General features: G+C 42.5%; 1 protein-coding gene across 1 annotated transcript; it reads left to right on the forward strand.

Annotated features, from left to right (window-relative positions):
• Positions 1 to 3,491: 3,491 nt before the first annotated feature.
• LOC126456668 (piggyBac transposable element-derived protein 4-like) lies at positions 3,492 to 15,509 on the forward strand. The gene is made up of 2 exons (XM_050092413.1): positions 3,492 to 4,340; positions 15,390 to 15,509. Exons 1-2 carry the CDS (start codon positions 3,492 to 3,494, stop codon positions 15,507 to 15,509), a joined length of 969 nt encoding a protein of 322 aa, XP_049948370.1.
• Positions 15,510 to 15,874: the final 365 nt, after the last annotated feature.

The following is a 15,874-nucleotide window of genomic DNA, read 5'->3' on the forward strand; positions in this document are numbered from 1 at the left end:
CGTACTCTTTCGGGTCAGTTACTGCGGCTACTTCTCCAAATAACGTCCCAGCATCTGTACACTTTCCTCAATTTTCAATCAAGTGAACTTTCCACACTTACCAATAATTAAGCAGACAGAGCATTGCTAGGAAGCATGCAACATGTACTACTTTTTTGTTGTCCACAAAGGAAATTGTTTAAGCAAGAGGGTGAGCTAATTTTGCATGATGTCTGCTCGACGGTGAAATTCATTATGAAGAATCCAGTACGGTGTGAAAACTAAGATTCTGCCTCTATATTTGCTGAAACTAGAATAAAAGTTCAAACTGCTGAATTACACGGTTCATTAAGTATAAGGAAAGGTTAGATACAAGAAGGCTTTTCAGAAGATAATGTATGTTATTTCTTTTCTTGCGATTGTTTTCTCACTACGGACAGAAAGAAAAATCTGGAAAACGGTGTTGCTTTGTTAAAAAGAGAGCAATAAAGCAAGTAATGTCCTCTGTGTGTGTGTGTGTGTGTGTGTGTGTGTGTGTGTGTGTGTGTGGGTGGGTGGATGCGCATACGCTGTTATTAGACGAAGAGAGACGGAGAAAGAGAGAGAGAGAGACAGAGACAGAGAGAATGAGAGAGAGAGGAAAAGAACAAGGGAAAGAGAGAGAGGAAGAGACAGAGAGAGAGAGAGAGCGAGAGAGAGAGAGAATGTCCGGAATTGCATGATATTACAAGACTTATTTTTTAATTTATTTCTTTTAGAATTGACTAGAGTGACTAGACGAATACAGTCAGACAATTAGGTCGCCTTATGTTCCACAAACAGTAATATGATGGCCTTAATGTTCCTGCCATTGTTGGCGCATTTGGAGGAGTGTTAAATACATCGAGGAGAGGGAGGATTTTTCGACGATTTCCATTAAATACAAATATTTGTCTTATGAATATGTGTTTAGTTTTCCATGAGATGGTGGAAGTTCAATAATTTGAAGTTCATATCGAAATAATCAGCAACCAGCTGCATAACAGAAATTTTATTCGTTTAAACGGTGTCACGCACTTAGTGCCCTTATTCAGAAGATAAAATTAAGCAGCGCATTATTTGCGAGTGTCAACAGTAAGATGCATACAGCATATTGTGGTCATGTAGTTCATAGTGCCTATACGAAAATGGTATAAACAAGAATAAAAAAGTGTTGACATCATGGCAGAACTGGAGCTGATCAGCTAACGACAGGCATATTATTGTCATAATTTGACTAGCCCCAGTTCTGACCTGATGTACGACTTGTTATTTTGGCTTCTTTATACTATTTTTGTTCCGGCTCTGTGAATCACATGACCACAGCAATAAGCTGCATGCGTCTTGGTGTTGACGCTCGCAAATAATGCGACAGTTGCAACCTTCTGAAGAAGGTCACTAAGTGCGTGAAATCGGTTAAAGAAATAAAATTTCTTTTATGCAGATGGTTACTGATTATTTTGATATATACAGCTACAGTTCCTGAAGATGAGTAAAATACTAAACTTGAGAATCCTTTGTCAAATACCGATATATGCACAATTGTCTAAGATATATGTTCACATTCCAAGAGTCTGTATTCACAATCAGGTAATACTGGACCTCGAAGGTGACCATAAGTGGTAGAACACTTGTATTAAACAACGCTGCATACGTCACAGTCATCGATAAAAAAAGAAAATAGAACTATCCACAGCACCACTGTCCTACAACACTGACATTTAAATGTAGCAGAATATTAGACCATTGTCTGAGTTTAGACTTCATAAACTAGCGTAACAAAACGAATTTACCCATTAAAGTTAGTCTGGATTCCAAAAACATCGTATATGCCAACCTGAACACGCTCTCCTCGCACTCGACTTCCTCGGTGACACGGATAGAGGATACCGTATTTGATTGTTTTTTATACATTCTCGAAAAGCCTTTTGTTACTGATACGTCGTGGTATGGAAAAACTTAACCAAAACGTAAGGTAAGCAGAGGTCAAAGGCTGTAGGGAGTGAAAGCGTAGACCCAAATGAGGTTACAGTTTCAAACACAATTTAATTTTATTAAACATTAAAAAACACTTGTTCAGTGGTACAAATATATATATAAACACAGTAAAAAAATTTAAACTCCAGGCTCGAAGGGCCGCTGAACATTCACAACTGTAATGACAGAATGACAACCTTATGATTCAACATAAGGAGATAATCATGGTCTGAAGGACCCAATACCTTTGATTAATTATTGACCAATACCATAAGTTACTGAAAGGACTGACTTTAATCATTCAGCCAGAAGGGCCAATCAAATATAACCACAAATACTGTTTGATAATGCTACAAGAATGCAAAATCAACAGTTAATTTACTTCGTCAGAAGGAGCAGTAAAGACCAAAAGACAAATTCATACACCAAAGGTTTTTTTTTAATGAAACAAGCTAACAAAATAAAATTAATAACCAAAAAGGGGTAGTGACGTCGCCACTCGGCCTGAAGGGCCAGAATATCAGTAGTAATAAATATTTGAGAATGGTTGAAGTTAGTGAGTTAGCACTTAAAACCAGCCCGTGCTCCTCACCACTAGGAAAAATTTAGAATCAGCTGTGCTAGGACCGCCTGCTTTAGCAATATGGCACAGACCAGCAGAACAACTAGAAACTTCACCATCGTGGCTAATCGTCCATATAGGGCATGACAGCAACTCTCTGTAACATATAAAATAAAAATTGCTAAACACTGAAACTCATGGTTCCAAATATAACGCCTGTCTAGGCAGGAACTGTTAATGACGCCCACTGACCTTCGTAAATCTTCGACTTAGTAAATGCGACGGCCAGTACTAAATAATAATACCACTCAACAAATTGTAAAATACAAGATCGTTATTGCACTTGGGTCAGAATAAAATTTCAACTACAGATAATATTTTAGGTTCAGTTATGAAGGCACAGAGAGTTAACTCTTTGGAGCACGGTGGTATACATAGTATACCACCTTTTGAAAATTTTCTTGGCTCTTTGCACAGTGGTTTAACTGCACGACCACCACTCTAATATGCTCACCTAGTTCTCTACTTATCAGACAGATGGCACTCACTGCCTATAAGGAATCAGTTCCCGCCAAGAATTGCATAGATTACAACTGTGAAAGCTGCGTGCTGAGTTGTGCATGGTTTTTGCGTGTGAATAGTGGTTTATAACGAATTTCTTGTTGCGCCTGTGTTTTTTCCATATCTTGGACGTCACAGCTACGGTATGAACCCATGTATACATTCATATGCACAATCTTCCGTTATTTATATACAATTTATTTTGGTGGTATATTATTTGTACCACCGTGCATGTAGCAGTATTCTATTGCATTTCGTTTCCTAGTATAAAATTCGAAATCCTCCGCTACAAAGTTTAGTTTTTAATTGTGTTGTGACTTATTTTAGCTCTTTCTCCATTTTGTTTTGCTTACGTATTCTTTACTTGGATTCAGGCTGTTGTTTGAAAATGAAAATGTCAAGAAGAGGCTTACGAGATGAAGAAATCGAACGATTATTGTGTGAAATTCCATCAGACGAGGATTCCACTGTTGACACCACAGATGACGAATCTGATTATGAAGCAAGCATTGTTGCGGAGGCTATTGTGTCGTCTGAAGGCGAAGTTTCAGAGAGCGAGGAAGAAAGTGAGTCCACTCCGCCAAAACGCGCTGCTGACACAGCGCCAACTTGGGGACAACAATTCAATGCTACCTCAGGAATGCAGTTCGACAGTGAATCAGGACCAAGTGCTTTTATTAGGGACATTGATGATCCAGAACCTATCGATATATTCGAAAAAATATTTCCAAAAGAGCTAGTTCAGCTAATCGTTTTCCAAACAAATTTATATGCGACGCAATCTGGCAAGTCTTTCACTCCAACAACTGACAATGAAATACGAACTTTCCTGGGAATCAACATTTTGATGGGTATAAAGCGTATGCCAGCATACAGAGACTACTGGTCTAGTGCCCCAGAACTTCATGATCGTTATATTGCATCTCTGATGGCAGTAAATCGGTTTGGATGGTTACTGAGGAACATTCATCTGAATGATAACACATTGCATCCAGAAAAAGGACACCCAGGTTATGACAAACTGTACAAGCTGCGACCAGTGATCAAGATACTATCTGAATCTTTTTCCAAGTGTTACCAACCCAGCAAACACCTAGCAATTGATGAGTCAATGATCAAATTCAAAGGCCGCAACAGTATGAAACAATACATGAGAGATAAACCCATAAAGCGTGGTTACAAAGTGTGGATGCTGTGTGACAAGACCTCTTACAACTTGAAATTTGATATTTACACCGGAAAAGTAGGTGACACAGTGCAAACAGGCCTTGGGGAGCATGTAGTGCTGAGTTTGTCCTCTGAACTCGTAAATAAAGGCCATTATCTTTATTTCGACAACTATTTCAATAGCTATAACTTGTTGGCTGGTTTACAGCAGAGAAACATATATGCCTGTGGGACAGTTCAACCAACAAGGAAACATTTACCCAAATTAAAAACAGACAAAGAATTAAGCAGAGGTGAATTTGACTGGAGGGTCAGCAACTGTGGCATCCTCTACTTGAAGTGGAAAGATAAGAGAGCTGTTCATCTCCTTTCAAATTTTCACAGTCCTGAAGTTACTACAGTGACTCGCCGTGAAAGAGATGGTTCACGCATAGAGCTACCTTGTCCTCAAGCAGTGATGGATTACAATGCACACATGAACAATGTCGACAAGTTCGACCAACTGAAAAAATCATATGAAATAAGCCGGAGAAGTAAAAAGTGGTGGCACCGAATATTCTTTCACCTGCTTGATGTCAGTATCGTCAACAGCTATATAATTTGGAAGGAACTAGGCGATAGAGAAAAAATGACTGCCAAAGTCTTCAGGATGAGTATCCTGCAAAGCTTAGTAACCCAGAAAACACCATTGAGGCCATCTAGACTTCATGAGAGTCAAGTCCACGTAAAGAAAAACAAGCCATATGTTTCCTCACGCCAGCGTCTCGACAATTCATCCCACCAGCCAGAGCGTACTACCGCCAGACGTTGTGCGAAATGCAGTACAAAAAAGAAGCAAGTGCGCACTTTCTGGATGTGCGCTGAATGCAAAGTGCCTTTGTGCCTTAGCAAAACAAAAAGGTGCTTTCAAGATTTTCACAAAAAGGAATAAGAAACATATTTTATTTGTAAGGTTTGTAATTTGATTTTGTATTGTAAATGACCAATTGCCAGAAATAAAATTATTTTACATTAATTATACTAATTATTACTGCTTAGAGTAGAATTTAAAGGTGAGTTACAAGCACAAACCAAGATATCTCAAAAACTTTAGGTACGGCCCTAAGTGGCATGGTGGTATATTATATATACCACCATCTAAAACCAAAATCAATACAATAAAAAATTTTAATTCATGTTTTCCTTTATTAGCAACCCCACCAGACATAGAAAATGCATGTTTTATTAAAAAATTAATTAAACATAAAATCTGTGCATCAAAGAGTTGAAGTTATATTTACATAACATCACATATTATAGTATATACTTATATTAAACTAATAATAAAGAATCAGAAACTAATAGAAACGCGAATGTCAGGAAATAAAATTCAGGAGTTTCGTGACTCGAACCACCGCCCCAACTAACAACCCAAAGCAAGAGAGCGATGCTACTCATTACACTAAACCAGCAAACCAACTTATGCCACTAATCATAGTATGTTACCTCTTGCAGAAAACCTTATCGTAGATATGTTACCAATTGAAATTTAGTTATAACAAATTGTACCAAGAACAATGCGTTTTGGGTGTATCTTCAGTTTGTCGTTGCCTTCAAGTAGCCTACTCTCATAATACGCAAGTTACAATAATTCGTTTGCCATGAATATGTTGCTTCTCATCAGTTTATTGGAACGAATCACACAGTTAACAACGGGTTTTCCAGTGATTCTCAATTTCCTGGTCCTCAGAAACAGCATATCTACATATAAACTTGAAATGAATGCCAATATGACGCCTCACAACTCTGTACTGAAGGGAGATGGCGTGCGTGTGACGTAAGTGGTGGTGTCCCATCTAATTGGTCAACGCTCAGACGCACGTTCAGAATATCTGACATGCCGGATATTGCTCTGCACGTTCGGAAAGACCCCCAACCGTGCCATTCCACGCTATGACGTAGAAACTCGGCACGCTCAACGCTCAACGTTCGGAATCACGGTCCGTGTGCCGACGGCTTAAGAGTAGTCAGCCAGCTCGCTCTGGTATGAACAGCTCAGTCTGGGCTTCACCACAGCATGCAGAAGCAAACCGTTGACCCCAGCGCGGATGGTCGCACTCACACTAGCAACCAGAGCCTCCCAAAGGCGCTGACGAACAACAAAAGAGTTTAACCACACAGACATTGGCAGTTGGATGGCTAGGTGGCCCAGGCACGATCCATCCCCCAGGGTGGGTGACCAGCAGTGGAGGATAGTTTGCCAGCAAGTGGCCTGCTGGTTCGGAAGCGTGTCAGTAGCATTCGGATTTAGTGTAGACAGTAGACCTGCAGTTCCTGGAGACAGCATCCGACGGCATCAGCCTGTTGACCTATTTCCAGTCGTAGACTGGTGTAGATCTCGCCTCGTAGCTACCTGCTGTTTGGCGAGTGCACCTGCGTGTCTAGAAATGGTAGTATATGTGCCAGCTTGGTCCGCTATTGTGGCAGTTCTCTCCTTAGTCACAACAGAACCGAGGCGCAAGGCGTGGTCGTTGGTCAACCGTAACATCACTGCCCCAGCAGTTTCACAGCCCTGGCCGTTCCGTGTAGGTGAGCAGGTTTGCCTTTGAGGAACAGTTCATGTGGTGTCAGCTTAATCTTGAACCGTGGCGCGGTTGACTTTGCTTCGGCGTTCGTAGTAATCTTTGTTCGACATTTCGCTCTAATTTTGTGGTTCTCATTACTAAACACTGGCTCGGCTACTTAAAATACTGAGCCCTGTGGCGCAGGAGGAGATACTGAGTGCAGATGGAATGTGCATGGCGCGACTGAAATGTGAACACTCTTCCTTGCTGTGAGTGAAGGAGTCAGCGAGGCACTAATAGTACTCTATGCAGCTGTGTTGTATGTGCTGGTTGGAACGTAGTACACAGTGGTTTCTTATTTTCACTCGGCGTGTATTCTCTTGGCTCGGTTCAAATGGTGAATTGCAGTTCTCAGCAAATGTAACTGCTGTTTGTTGCCTACTGAAGGCACAATTCCAGCTGCAGCTTGTGGGTGGAACGTGGCCGGTTTTTGATGGGCGTCTGAGTGTGGTGATGTGTATGGGTATAGAATTACTGCATCAGTAGTGAAAGACACAGTGCGAACAGAATTGCTGTATCAGTAGTGAAAGATACAATGCGAGTTTGATTACTGGTAAACCCTTACCCTGTTGTGAATACAATGTGTTGTAGCAAATCTGTGTGAGGGTCGCTATATGCACATTGCATGTGCTACTTGTCCACCAGTTGATTTGAACTTGCAACAATCGCAACATATCGTGAAAAATGGTTTGAACACACTTCGAAAAAGCTTTGCATCACCTCGGTTCCGAGAGTTCCGGAACCTCTACAGATAATTGGAATAGAGAGCAACGTAAACATCATTTCCGACCTTTTTATTGCTCATGAAAACCACACATTGCATGTTGTATCTCCATACAGCGTTACCTTCAGAGGCGGTGGTCCAGATTGCTGTACGCACCGGTATCTCTAATACACAGTAGCACGTCCTCTTGCATTGACGCATGCCTGTATTCGTCGTGGCATACTTTCCACAACTTCATCAAGGCACTGTTGGTCCAGATTGTCCTACTCCTCAACGGCGATTCGGAGTAGATCCCTCAAGGTGGTTGGTGGGTTACGTCGTCCATAATCTTCAGTCTTTCCCAGGCATGTTCGATAGGGTTCATGTCTGGAGAAAATGTCGGCCACGTCAGTCGAGCGATGTTGTTATCCTGAATGAAATTCACAAGATGTGCACGATTGGGGCGCGAATTTTCGTCCATGAAGACGAATGCCTTGTCAATATGCTTCCGATATGGTTGCACTATCGGTCGGATGATGGCATTCACGTATCGTACAGCCGTTACGGCATCTCCCATGACCACCAGCGGCGTACATCAGCTCCATACAATGCCACCCCAAAAGTCAGGGAACCTACACCATGCTGCACTCGATGGACAGTGTGTCTAAAGCGTTCAGCCTGACCGGGTTTCCCCCAAACACGTCTCCGACGATTGTCTATTTGAAGGCACATGCGACACTCATCGGTGAAGAGAACGTGATGCCAATCCTGAGCAGTGCATTCGGCATGTTGTTGGGCCAATCTGTACGGCGGTGCAAGGTGTCGTGGTTGCAAAGATGGACCTCGCCATGGACGTCGGAAGTGAAGTCGCGCATGAGCCTACTGCGCCCAGTCACGACATCCTGTGGCTACACGAAAGGCATTATTCAACATGGTGGCGTTGCTGTTTCCTCCGAGCCATAATCCGTAGGCAGAGGTCATCCACTGCAGTAGTAACCCTTTGGGCGACCTGAGCGAGGCATGTAATCGACAGTTTGTGTCTCTCTGTATCTCCTCCATGTCCGAACAACATCGCTTTGGTTCACTCCAAGACGCCTAGACACTTCTCTTGTTGAGAGCCCTCCCTGACACAAAGTAACAATGCGGACGCGACAGAACCGCGGTATTGACCGTCTAGGCATGGTTGAACTACAGACAACATGAGCCGTGTCCCTCCTTCCTGGTGGAATGACTGGAACCAATTGCCTGCTCATGCATGGTTATTTACCTCTTTTGGTGGGTTTAGTGATATCTCTGAACAGTCAAACGGACAGTCAACTTCAATCTTCAGGAGTTCTGGGAACCAGGGTGATGGAAAACTTTTTTTATGTGTGTAATAATCAGAAAATAGTGGTTTCCGACTGGTATCTGACGGAAAGATTCTAAAATGTCCCTTTCAGTCATCATGAAGTGTTTGATTGCTTCTGGTAACCTCTGCAGTGGCACCTGTTGACTTCAATCTCCACAGTGTGCACATGGCACACAGTTCTTGCATACAGATCTGCTATCTCACTTCCATTTCCTCTGCCAATAATGCTCAGATACCCTCTGGTCTGTCATCCTACCTTCTCCAGGCCCAAAGAGACAGAATCATGTGATTCCTTTAACATTTTTTTTCCTGCAGTGCAACAGGCACTACCAAAGTATCAAGAACAATGAACATCAATAATCCGCATCAGGAGCTTTTACCTTTTGCTGTTCCACGAGGCTATGATCCAGTGGCTGTTCTACACTAGTCTGCCTGCTAAGCCCATTAGGAACACAACCTTTCTTACCTGTTTCGTGAATCACTTAGAAGTGAAACTCACATAGTTTCGGAGCTCTGTATGTAAGTCTACTTGATGGATCTGTTAAACCTAAAAACATATGAATGCCGCATGAACAGCCAGTACCTTAAATTTCCTATCACACAGATTACATCAGAAGTGTCTCACACTGTATATGAAGCTGAAGATCTCCTTCTCAATGGTACAGTAATTTATCCCAGTCTTGTTTAAGTCTCATGAAGCAAAAGAAACTGGATGTTCGTTACCCCGAGCTTCTTGACTGAGAAAACAAGCCAACACGTAGTTGCTTGAATCGCACAACGTAAGAAATTCCTATTTCTAATCTGGGAAGACCAACACAATGATAGTTGTTAATACCTCTTTCAGTTTTCAAAAGCAACTTGACATACTACTATCCATTGCGACTCCAGAAGATGCATAGGTGTTCATACAATGTCCGCAAATCACATCATAAATGTTCCATAGTAATTATAAAACCTTAAAAATGACTGTAACTTTTATTTGTCTGTGGTTCAAAAATGGAACTGAGCACTATGGGACTTAAACCTAACAAACCTAAGGACATCACACACATCCATGCCCGAAGCAGGATTCGAACCTGCGACCGTAGCGGTCACGTGGATCCAGACTGAAGCGCCTAGAACCGTACGGCCACTCCGGCCGGCTTTGTCTGTGGTGCTATGAAGCATTTCACTGAATATTTCAATCTGGGATCCGTTTTTACGCTCCTGGATAGTTCTGTTTCTTAAGTAGTTCAGTTCCCTTAACACAAAATGGCAGCTCTCTATGGTAACAGTCGTATATGAGGAACGGTATCTCCCAAAAATTTCATTTAACTGTTGTACATGTTCCTCCATATCCCTTGAAAACATGAAAATGTCATCAAGGTACACCATGCGTTGCCACCATTTAATACTCCATACAGCAGCTGTTGAAACATGCCAGGTGCATTTGTTAAACTTAACTCCATTCACTGCCGGCCGGAGTGGCCTAGCGGTTCTAGGCGCTTCAATCTGGAACCGCGCGATTGCCACGGTCGCAGGTTGGAGTCCTGCCTTGGGCATGGATGTGTGTGAAGTCCTTAGGTTTGTTAGGTTTAAGTAGTTCTAAATTCTAGGGGACTGATGACCTCAGATGTTAAGTCCCATAGTGCTCAAAGCCATTTGAACCATTTGAACTCCATTCACCAATATAGGTATTGACCGCAAGGGCCTACCAATTTAGTTTTCGGTCAGTCCTCTGACAGTAATTCCAGCTGATGGTAACCATGGTTTAGGTGTATTGTGGACATGTATTTACACTGTCCTAAGTGTTCCAGGTTCTATGTAATATTTGGTATCAGAAGCGCATCTGTAATCGGTATACTATTTAGGTTGCCATGATCACAACAGAATCTATATTTCTTTGTACTGTCCAATGACTTCTTTTCAATAATGGCTGGTACTCCCCAGGCCAAGTATTTTCTTCTGTTTTGACATTGTTCAGTTACTGGTTGTAAGTTATGTGGTAAACTAAACAGAATTTTGTACACAGGTGATTTAGCCGCGGACAGAATCCTGAACTCTGACTTGGGTATTGTCAACGATGTCTTTGCTAGTGTATCATTCCATGTTAGGTTAAACTTCTTTATGGCTTTCACGAAGTTCTTGGATCATAAATAGCAAATAGCTGCCCTATTTAGACGTTAGATTGCTATTTTATTCCTTTTGTTAAGTTGTTTTAAGCTCTGTTATTTCCTATATTGGTTTAATTGTCATAGCCCCGCAGGATTAGTCGAGCGGTCTATGGCGCTGCAGTCATGGACTGTCCGGCTGTTCCCGGCGGAGGTTCGAGTCCTCCCTCGGACATGGTTGTGTGTGTTCGTCCTTAGGATAATTTATGTTAAGTGGTGTGTCAGCTTAGGGACTGATGACCTTAGCAGTTAAGTCCAATAAGATTTCACATACATTTGAACATTTTTTTTTAATTGCCATACTGTGGAATTATTTGCATTGCCAGTGTTTTTTGGCTGTTTGCATTTTGTTAATCACTCGGGCATAATAATCAGCAGAGAAATCGCCCTGGCTATCGAGCGTATTTATCATATGCTATCTAATGAGCTACTGTATTACAGGCACGGGATTCATAAATTTAGACAGAAGTTGTATAGGAGAAGGGGGAGGGGGGGGGGGGGGGGCACATCCAGTACTGATGACCAGCGCCTACTTCTTGCTGGGCGCATTATCAGCTTATTGTGAAGGACCTGGCTGGTTCCTTCTGCGTCTTTGTTGTTGGCAGTTATTTGTGTATTTGTCTGTTCATTCAATCAGTGCAATCCTAGATTAAGTAAATTAAAATCTTCACTCTGGTTGATTGATGTTATTTGGTCTCATGGCACTTCCAGTTTCACGCTCCCCACCTTTCAACAACAATGTATGCTCTTTACAGTCTACTACGCCAATTAAGCAACATTTGGCCTCTACATAGGTCTTTGCAGAATTGCCCGTTACTGGGAACGCTGCCTGATGGATGTTCAGTGATTGGTTACAAGCAGTTTGTCCTTCCCCCTTTTTCCTCTTACTTCTACAATCGTGCTCTCAGTGCTCAGCGTTTGTGACCGAGCGGTTCTAGGCACTTCAGTCCGGAACTGCGCTGCTGCTATGGTCGTAGGTTCGAGTCCTGCCTCGGGCATGGATGTGTGTGATGTCGTTAGGGTCATTAGGTTTAAGTAGTTCTAAGTCTAGGGGACTGATGACCTCAGATGTGAAGTCCCATAGTGCTCAGAGCCATTGTATCCATTTTGCACAACAACTCCAAGTTTTTACACTGTGGTTGACAACATTGTCTTTGAATGTGACGCGAATGTATACTTCGATGACCCCTCTGTCAGTAGAAAACACACTCCTTTTATACCACAGCTGTCTCTTTGAGATCTGAGGCCACACAGAAGGTGTCAGCCAGATCCTTTGCGTTTTCGGCATATAACCTTCTTGAAATCTTCTAGATCTACACATACACCGGCCCCTCCAAACCAGTATAAAGTGCATGGCAGAGGGTACATCCCTTTCCACCAGTTATAAGGGCGTTTTCCGGTTACATTCACTTACGGAGCATGGGGAGAATGATGGTTTAAATGCCTCTGTGAACGTTGTAATTAATGTAATGTTGTCCTCACGATCCCCGTGAGACTAGTATTTATGGGGATATAGTATATTACTAGATTCATCATTTAAAGAGGTTTTTTGAAACTTTGTAAGTAGGTTTTCTCTGGACAGTTTACGCCTATTTGCACGTCTCTACTACTTGAATTCTTTGAACATTTTTGTGCCATCCCCCACAGGACAAGAAAACCTGAGACCATTCGTGCTGCCCTTCTCTGTATACGTTCAGTTTCCCCCGTTAGGCCTACTTGTTGGTAGCCCCATACACTTGATCAGCATTCCAGGATGGTTCGGACGAGTGATTTGTACGGAAAAAACTTAGTAGGTTTGTTGCATTTTTCTAGTGTTCTACCAATAATGCGAAGTGTGTCATCTGCTTTATCCATGAGTGAGTTCCAGGTCATGTCCTTACAAAGTACTTCTCCTAAGTTTTTGTTAGTGGTTGCCGATTTCAGCTGTGTGTAATTGATACTGTAGTCACAGAACACTAAGTTTTTATCGTTATCGTTATCATTACCCACAAGATCATTAATATACAACATAAACAGCGAGAGACCCAACACACTTCCCTGTGGTACACCTAAAGTTATGTCTGCATCTGACGGTGACTCTCCCTCTAAGATAACTTTGTGCGCCCTCACTACGAAAAAATCCCCAATCCAGTCAAAAATTCTCTTCATAACCATGCGAACGCACTTTTTATAATAAAGCTAAGTGTGGTACGGAGTCAAATGCTTTTTGCAAATTGAGAAATACTGCATCTACCTGACTGCCTCGCCCCATGGTGTTCAGTACATCCACGTGAGGAAATTGCAAGTTTGCTGTCATATGACTGGTAGTTTCAAAGTCCATGTTGATTGTCATGAAGGAAGTCGTACCTCATTATGTTTGATCTCAGAGTATGTTCTGAATTTTAAAATAAATGGATGTCAAGGATATTGAACGACAGTTTTGTGGTCACTTCTGCTATCCACCTTGTAAACAGCTGTGACGTGATTTTTCCCATCTAATGGGCAGATTTTTTGTTCGAGCGATTGTAGTTAACAGAGGCGATAACTCAGTCGCAAACTGGATGTAGAATCTGGTAGCAATTCCATCTGGCCCTGGAGCTTTGTCAGATTTTAACTATTTCAGCTGTTTCTCGAAGCAATTGACACTAATATCTACTTCACTCTTCTTTTTAGTGGTACCAGAATTACACTGAGGCAATACACCTGGGGTTTCCTTTGTAAAAGAACTTTTCGAAACAGAGTTAATCGTTTCTGCTACCGCTTTGTTGCTCCAAATTTCAATTCCTGTCTCGCACGTTAGTGACTGGACACTAAGTTTGATGACAAAAACAGTTTTACGTCCGACTAAAATTTTTTTTGTTTTTTGCGGACGATCATTTGAAAATATTCTGCTACGGTCGGTATTGGAATCCTTACAGTCACTGTATGCTAATTGATGGCCCCTCCCATGGTGAACTGTTGTGTTGGGTACATACCTGTCCTGTCATTGAGATATGACAATACTACTTCTTTGTCTAGTTTGCAGTACATATAAATCTTTCAGCTTGTTTTGGTTTGGTATTCACCGTCGCTATAGCTGCCTCATGGTCATTGATACCAGGTTTTAAGTGGACATCCTCAAGGAGTTCAGATTTGTTTGTTGTAATTAGATGTAATAGATTTGCGTTATAAGTAGTGCTCCGGACTATCTGTTCTAGCTAGTTTCACTGACTTGGGCGGAATCGCTACGAGAAAGGCATCCTACTGACGAATAACTTTACTCTCTCTGTCACTCCCTGTCAGTTCATGGTTATTCGCAATAATCTTTCTTGTTCTATCCACATAACTTTCTACTAACTATTTCCGACTCTGATACCCCACTTAGCTGTTTACCAATGAATCTAGAGCTAATCTTCTACTTAGACCGTTGATCCAGATCTTCTTCAAGTTGCCCGATTAGGGGCCCATTTTTCAAGTCTTCGAGATACATAACGTATATGTTTGCTCCTTCCGTAAAGCACAGCCTCGTCATCTGCAGCAGCTAGTCATCTGTCCAGAAACCCAGGCATGCAGCTGAACACGGGTTATCTATAAATGCCAACGCATGCTCCGACGCGTTACCCAAAGAGGAGCAAATTAGTGGCAGCTGAATGTAACTTCAAATGCTGCTGGCCTGATACCACCCTGTGTCTCAGACTCTCTCATTGTGGGACCTCTATCCAGTAAACAAAAATACATCAGAAAAAGAACACACAGATAGTAACAGTTCAGGCAACTGTAATAGAAACGCAACACCCCCAATCAAGACCCCCATTCATTATGTCTAACCATGAGCAATATCGACTCGGTACACTGTTTAGCAAAACGGTCATGCATATGGCACATGTGACACTTAACTGGTGTTGACTGTAATGTGGCCTAAGAGGTTACACGAGGTGCACCTCAGTGGACGAATGAGAGAACTGTGGAATACCGACTGTCCTTCAGGTCTAAAAAGCTCCACCCTCTAGGGCATATGGCAGTCCAATATCAAAATCATAACACTTGCAGAGAAAATACGAGAGTGAGAGAGGAAAACGGTGAATCTACTCACCCCAGTGCGTTCTCTAACGTTGGACGCTGTCGTCACCGAAGGCTATCTTGATGCAGCTGCCTGTGGCAGGAACACATCTGACACCACTTATACAGATCAGGGTGAATGACCTCTGTGGTGGGTGCTGGAGCTGGGAGGCAAGTGTTCAGAGGTCTGTGGTTCACCACCTAAGGTGTAGTAGCAACAGTGCGGTGGGTAGGTACCAGGTGGGTGCCTGGCATCCCATCATGGTAACAGGGTTTGTACGTAATCTTTTATTCCATGTCAAAGTACATTGATCGTGGTGGTAGGTGCCGATCAACGCCCCCAAGGCAAAGGACAGAGACGACTGATGAAGTGTGTTGGGATCAGCAGGCGGCCGTGGGGCGGCGGTCAGATGAGCTTACATGATCAGCGATATGCGGCAGCCAGAGTAAGCAGTCCAATGCAGTGGCAGGAATACACTGCTCAATGCGGAGCGTGCAGAATGTTACTGTGGACCCCGCGCCGCCAGCAGTGGATCACAGCAGTGACGTTTTGTCACGCAGGTGATAGCAAATAGCAACACAGCTGCCCAAAATAACGATGGCGAACACCTACAGTTTGTCCAAACAGGCTAAAGCAGATGGGTAGCCAGGTGAGCCAGGAACGAACCAAATGGTTCAAATGGCTCTGAGCACTATGGGACTTAACATCTGTGGTCATCAGTCCCCTGGAACTTAGAACTACTTAAACCTAACTAACCTAAGGACATCACACACACATCCATGCCCGAG

This window comes from Schistocerca serialis, chromosome 1 (genome assembly GCF_023864345.2).
Source record: "Schistocerca serialis cubense isolate TAMUIC-IGC-003099 chromosome 1, iqSchSeri2.2, whole genome shotgun sequence".
Taxonomy (NCBI): domain Eukaryota; kingdom Metazoa; phylum Arthropoda; class Insecta; order Orthoptera; family Acrididae; genus Schistocerca; species Schistocerca serialis.